Consider the following 7,030-nt stretch of genomic DNA (forward strand, 5'->3'; position numbering starts at 1 on the left):
CCCCGCCCCCCGCAGGGAGCCCCCCCCCCCCTCCCCTGTCCGATCCTCCAGCGCTTACTGACTGAACAGACGGGAGGGGGCGGGTATAGCTGGCTCTGCCTCTAGATAAGCAGAGCCAGCTGTCACTCACGCAGCTGGGTGGATCCAGACAGAATTGTTGGGATCCGTCCCGGCTGCGGCATCTCAGTATACTGTGAGCATACTGAGCTTAGGGTGACGGTAGGACGCTAGTTTGTGTTCTCCCGATACCCTTAGAACTATGGGGAAAAGCCCTTACCTCATAGTTCTCCTTTAAGGTGGAGTTAGCTTTAGGAAAACACCCAGGGGCACATTAACATGCAGGGACTGTGACATTCACTACAAGTGAATCTTCTTGCTGAATGTGTTTCAAAGTGACAGTAAACTCAGGGAGTTACATCTTAAAAATTCAAGTACCCTAACTACGGTAGTAACAAAAATGTATCTTATTTGTGTATAACTTGAACTCTTCTCCTGGTCCCAACTCTCATTTTTAATGTGACACTAAACTCATGAGTTAAATCTTAAAAATGCATTTGAGTGCCTTAACTATTAGCAAAAATCTAGCTTCTTTGTGTATCACTCGGCTGGAGAGCCTCAAATCATCTCTGAATTGGTGCCGACACTGTCCTTCCTTCTGGAGGGGGGCTACTTTTGTTCCCCATGCCACCACCAGCCACCACTCCAAGTTCTTTCCCATGATGGACTACAATCTCAATACAAATAAGTAAACTAAACATGAGATTGTAGTCCATCACAGGAGCAAGCTTGGAGTGGTGGCAGCTTTACAACACACGCAGAGACCATGGGGAACAAAAGTAGCCCCCCTCCAGATGGAAGGACAGTGTCAGCGCCAATTCAGAGATGATTTGAGGATATACAGCCGAGTGATACACAAAAATGGATACATTGGTGTAACTAGTTAGGGTACTTGAATTTCTTAAGATTTAACTCTTGAGTTTAGTGTCACTTTATTGTACAGTGAATGATTCCCCACCACGTAATAAATGGACCGCTTTACAAAAATCAACCCGACAATGTTGTGTCTATAGAAAATCTGTGCCAATTGTGAATTCATATGAAATGATGGCAGCGGGGACACCAGAGCTCTCAGAACATGTTCAGCATCCCTGTGAAAGAAAAGTGACAGTTCTCTGTAGAGTGGAAGTAGTGTAAACAATCTTTATTACTCCAGATAAGATGGCCCATATATGACTCTAATCTCCCTGGTAAACAACACACAGCTTGAAGCAATACTAATAGACCCCATACTACTGCAACCCTCATCCAGCACACGATCCGCACTCTTCTACTATGACAGACTTGTGTCCTGTACATCTGATGTGTGATTTAGTTACAAAGGAAACAACTGCATGTGACTTGCTGATCTGATGTGAAGGTAATCCTCTGCAAATGTGCCAGGCAACAAAAAAGCGGCAGATGCCCATCATCAACACTAAGTAATTAGGTGCCAAGTGTGTGTTGAGGGACAATTACTGACACTGGTCACACCACCACAGTAAGTTTGTCATGTTCAGTATGCTATACTCTGCATACATCAGTCGTACATGAAGACTTCTTGTCAGCTTTACCTAACAAAGGATCTGAAAGAACTTTCCCATAACAATGAAATAATCCCTCTCGCTGTCTAGGTTTCGCATGGGTCAAAGACCCGTGGTTTAGCCGCCATGGTAAAAACCCTTGGTGTGTGGCTATTACTGAAGTCCATGTAACTGGTGATGACATGTCAAGTGCCCCATCAACGAACATGGGCTGCAATTTAACTGAATCTCCTAGTATGGAGACATCTTTGGGAAAGGGAAGTCTGGTTGCTAAGAGAACAGGAAGTCTAGTTGCTATGGGAAAAGGAAGCTTGGTTGCTATGAGAACAGGCAGGAAGCCCGGTTGCTATGAGCGACCCTGACAGTTCTCCCAGTAAACATCAGACAATGAAAGGAGAATCTGGCAGGATGTTACAAGAAACACAAGCAGATGTCATTTCTGACAATCTGACAAAGGCAGCCCAACCAGAAGTGTTCTTTTTAGGAGACGTTTTACCAACTCAAATAAAGTCAGATACAACAAGACTTAGGCTTATGGGGCCAGACAGTGACACCTCTCTATTCTGAGAGCTGTGTGATCCAAACTGGGGGCCCACAATGTCTTGGGTTCACTGAACACCGGAGTGGGAGCAAAATCACCCAGGGGGGCCCCGGAGCCAGTGCACAATCACCTAAGGGGGCCCTGGAGCCAGTGCACAATCATCTAGGGGGGCCCCAGAGCACAATCACCTGAGGGGCCCCAGAGCACTAACTACCCCCTGGGGAGTCCAGGGCACAGAAAGACACAACTTTGTGCTGACACAGGATAATACTAAGCAGCACTGACTTGGACCCCAGCTGTCAGCCTAAGCCGGGCTCGTCCAGCAGACAATCACACAGACACTTCAGAGTACATACCTGAGGACTCCTGTCAGCCGGGGGCTTCATCACAGACTGTCTGAAACTATTATCCACATAGGACGCCATGCCGGCGGCGACGAGTAGCCAGGAGTCCGTGTCACAGTCCGCCCGGGTCACAGTCCTCCCGGGTTACAGAGCCCGGGTCACAGTCCTCCCGGCTGCTACACTGCAGACACACAAACTAGTCCGGAGTTGTCGGCTGTATCTTGCAGTGATGAAAGTGCGGGAAAGAGGCACAGCCTGGCACTCATACACACCCGAGCGGGCACATCCCCCCCGCGGGCACACACTGGGGTCTCAGCACTGCAGCCATGGTGAAAGGGGCACACAGGAGCATCGCACAGGGCAGGAAGAGGGTGGGGAAGTGGAAGACGTGCAGCCCTCCTCTTCCTTCCCCTTCCTGTGCTCCTTAGCGGACACTTGTCGGCTCACTGCTGCCCCCGGGCGGCTCGCAGAGGAAGTGCAGGATCCGTCCAGACAGGTGGGGCGGGGATGCAGACTCCTGGAGGAGAGTCGCCTATTGTCTGATCGTACACTGGGCTTCATGTCATGTGTGAGGCCGGAGTGTACAGTCACTGGAGGATGTGTCAGTGTCACACAGGGCTGAAGGGAGTCATATGCTGAAAGAAGAATATGCTGGCTGTCATTGCTGTCCTCTTCTTCTACATGTGCTCTTTGTCTGGCTGTCATTGCTTTCCTCTTCTTCTAGATGTGCTCTTTGTCTGGCTGTCATTGCTGTCCTCTTCTTCTAAATGTGTTCTTTGTCTAGCTGTCATTGCTGTCCTCTTCTTCTAGATGTGCTCTTTCCCTAGTTGTCACTGCTGTCCTCTTCTAGATGTGCTCTTTGCTTGGCTGTCATTGCTGTCCTCTTCTTCTAGATGTGCTCTTTCGCTAGCTGTCACTGCTGTCCTCTTCTAGATGTGCTCTTTGCTTGGCTGTCATTGCTGTCCTCTTCTAGATGTAATCTTTGTCTTGCTGTCATTGCTGTCCTCTTCTAATTGTGCTCTTTGCCTGGCTGACATTGCTGTCCTCTTCTTCTAGATGTGCTCTTTGTCTGGCTGTCATTGCTGTCCTTTCCTAGATGTAATCTTTGCCTGGCTGTTATTGCTGTCCTCTTCTAATTGTGCTCTTTGCCTGGCTGACATTGCTGTCCTCTTCTTCTAGATGTGTTCTTTGCCTGGCTGACATTGCTGTCCTCTTCTTCTAAATGTGCTCATTGCCTGGCTGCCATTGCTGTCCTCTTCTTCTAAATGTGCTCGCTGCCATTGCTGTCCTCTTCTTCTAGATGTGCTCGTTCCCTAGCTGTCATTGCTGTCCTCTTCTAGATGAGCTCTTGGCCTGGCTGTCATTGCTGTCCTCTTCTAGATGAGCTCTTGGCCTGGCTGTCATTGCTGTCCTCTTCTTATGTACAGTAAAGCTGACCATAGACGCATTTGATTCTGCTGAATGGGACGAAATTCAAGCTATAGATGATCCTGTCCGCACCACCCGGCTCGACAAAGTTAAATCAGATCTGCATGACAAACTGACAGGCAGATCTAACTGAGCTGCCCATATGAAAGGGGCCTAAATCCATTTCAGCTTAGCAAGTCCAAACTACTTTCCAAAAGGTAATCAGCAGCTTTTGTGTTGCTGGAAATAAAGATAGCACGTATGCAGGGCTGTAACTACAGATCACGGGGGCCCCATAGCAAAAGAATTGATGGGGGGCCCCTGGCAACCTTTCCCTGAGCTTTGAGTAATAATGCCAAGATCCCAAAGACTCCTCTTATACAGCTGGAGTCATCTCTACACTGTAGACTTCAACACCGACCCTTAATCATACTGTACTGTAGTATCTTCACATGTTCTATGCTTAATGCTATAAATACTTGTAATAGATAAATCATGAAATCCAATACTGGGTTCCAAATTGTGCAGAAATGCTTCACAATCCTATGTCAGAACACATACTGTATGTCTGCATATTCTGCCCCTCAAAGAAAAACTCCACTTTTGTTTAAAAAAATAATAATAATGCATTTAAATCTGCTACAGAAGACATTTTGTCATTTCTGTTATTAAAATCGGCCCTTCCATTTTAATCTGAAGCGGCTGTAGTTTTCTAAAACTGTGTAAACTAGTCAATGCGATATGGTAACCTGGAGGCATTCTGTACACCGTTTCTGTATGGGAAGCCCACAGAGGTCATTCCCTGCTTGTGTAAATGGCTCACTCATTATCTCAGATGTCTGCACTAACAAATCAGTCAAATGTTAGGCTTCCCCTCATTAGAACACTGAGAGTGCAGAGCCGTAGCTAGCTCCTTTTGCACCTGAGGCAAGAGCAGAAAATTGTGCCCCCCCCCCCAATAGATGTGTTATGTCACCCAGCGTACACGCTGCCGTACGCTTACCCGAACTACACATCCGTGTGGGTGTCCACGCAGACATATCGCATTGCCTAGTTTACACAGTTTTAGATCCATCCTGTCTGTGTACGAGTACGGACACCCGCAACAAACGTGCAGATCGGGTAAGCGTACGGCCGCATACTCCCATAGAGAAGAATAGGCTGCTGCGTACAAATCACACACAGCACCTGTCCTTCCTGGGAGCAGCCCGATACGGCCGTGCACGCAGCACGGATCTGTACGGGCTGGCTGTTAGTCGTGTGAATGAGGGCTAAGCATGATCCAATTAAATTGGAAGGTAATTCATCGCCGTTTAGCTTCATGACTTCAGACACTGACCTGAATTCAGTATAGAGATAAAGAATTCTGACTGTTAGAGAATTAGACCAGTGGTGATCATTTTTCCTGCTTTAGGGGGCCAGGGGCGTAACAATAGCCATAGCAGCCCATTCAGCTGCTTTGGGGCCTAGGGGTAGAAGGGGGCCCCTTGAATGATTGCAGAAGTTAACCCTGTACCCCCTATGACATTTCCAATCAAAAAGAGCTGACATCAGATGTATAGGAGGAGAGTATGCGGACATCTCTCCTGCTACCTGTCGTTGATTTAGATTTTAAGGGGTCGCCGAGGGGGCCCCATCAAAATTTTGCTATGGGGCCCTATGATCTCTAGTTATGCCCCCTGTTCCATACACCTGGGCCCCAGTATGCCCCTGTGCCTTCAGCGCGTGCCTCCGTGACTCTTTTGTTACCATGCAGGTTCTCACCCGCTTTTACCTGGACTGGACCTCCACTGCGCACCGTGCCTCCTCTGCACCCTATGTGTCTCCAGCGTGTGCCTCCATGTGTCTTTCGTTACCATGCAGGTTCTCACATGCTTTCACCTGAACTGTCCTGCCTCCACTGCGCCCCTTTGCCTCCTGCGCACCTCTGTGTGACTCCTGTGTTACCATACCACTTCATGTATGCTCTGGCTCACTTGGATTGTTCTTCCTTCAGCGGATACAGACTCCTGACTATGACACTAGGAGCCACTATAAAGAATTTTTTTTTTTTATTGCGTAAAAAGGCACCTAGGTAAGGAAAAGACAGCCTACTGTCAGCATGGGCTAAACAGTAAATGCTAAAGGGTTGTATGTGGCCGCAGCTCCACAGGTTGGCCACTAGATTTACAAAGTTAAACCAGACTCAAGCAACTAGCATTGTGAGGAGAAGGTCAGCTACAGCCAGGGCAGCCATCAGAAATTTTGGGGCCCCTTACCCGGCTTTAGGCCGGGCCCCCCCCGCCGTTGGACACGGGACCCACCTGAGAGTGACCCTGCAGAGCCCACCATAGATGCTGCACAGCCCATCTGAGACTGTCTATTGTGGGCTCTGAAGGGGTCTCAGGTGGGCTGGTCAGGGCTGCATCCCTCCACTCCCTCCTCCCTAGCTCCTCTTACCTGCTCACGTGGCCATGTCTCGAAGCTGCTGGAGCGGCAATGCTGGGGCCCTGCGCTGCTAGGGCTAGGCCTCCGCCTCCTCGTCCTTCAACGTCGGCCGATAGTCATGTAAGGGACCAGGGCGGGCCCCCCAGGCTGCCCAGGCCCCTTACATGAGTATCGGCCGTACCCCCCTGATGGCTGCCCTGGCTACAGCAGCTCCCATAATTCTCCCTGTGGCCAAACAGAACAGCAGGGGACTGGGAGAACAGTGAACATGCGCTGCCACAGAAGTCAGCAGTTAGCTGAACCCCTTGCTTTGCCCTGTGCCCAGTTCTTGAAAAATGCCCGTCACCTCTATAGTGTGAACTAGCCCTAAGGTAAAGCTGTCATAAGTCTCTGCAATTCAAACTGAGCATATGATGAAACCATACAAAAGTGAGGTTAACTAGTAACAGATTTTACAACATAATATTGCATTTTAAAATGACCAGTACATTCCCTACCCCCACACCTTAAAGTGACATTAAACCCTCAGATTTTTTAACATAAAACAATACTGTAATGTGTGCCTTACTGTAATCCATGGTTGTTTCCCTTCTCTTTGCTGCTCTTCCTTTTAAATCTGTATTTGTTCTCATGCTGGGCAGAACTTCTGTTTTGCAGCAGACGGCCTTGTCTCAGTAATGGATATATGGTGTCTGTGTGTAGGTTTGCAACCTGAGCCAGCACTACAGGAA

At 48.6% G+C, this 7,030-nt stretch overlaps 1 protein-coding gene across 1 annotated transcript in view; it reads right to left on the minus strand.

Moving 5' to 3' along the window:
• The window catches only part of RAPGEF2 (Rap guanine nucleotide exchange factor 2), a 278,273-nt gene extending 275,386 nt beyond the window's left edge, over positions 1-2,887 (minus strand). The window contains exons 1-2 of the mRNA XM_018562259.1: positions 2,645-2,887; positions 2,478-2,569 (exon numbers count right to left, since the gene is read on the minus strand). Of these exons, the coding sequence (XP_018417761.1) occupies positions 2,478-2,546 (69 nt within the window). The 5' untranslated portion in view covers positions 2,547-2,569; positions 2,645-2,887. The remainder of the gene's footprint in view (positions 1-2,477; positions 2,570-2,644) is intronic.
• Between the last annotated feature and the right edge of the window lie 4,143 nt (positions 2,888-7,030).

This window comes from Nanorana parkeri, unplaced genomic scaffold (genome assembly GCF_000935625.1).
Source record: "Nanorana parkeri isolate BGI_ZX_2015 unplaced genomic scaffold, ASM93562v1 scaffold568, whole genome shotgun sequence".
In the NCBI taxonomy this organism is placed as follows: Eukaryota; Metazoa; Chordata; class Amphibia; order Anura; family Dicroglossidae; genus Nanorana; species Nanorana parkeri.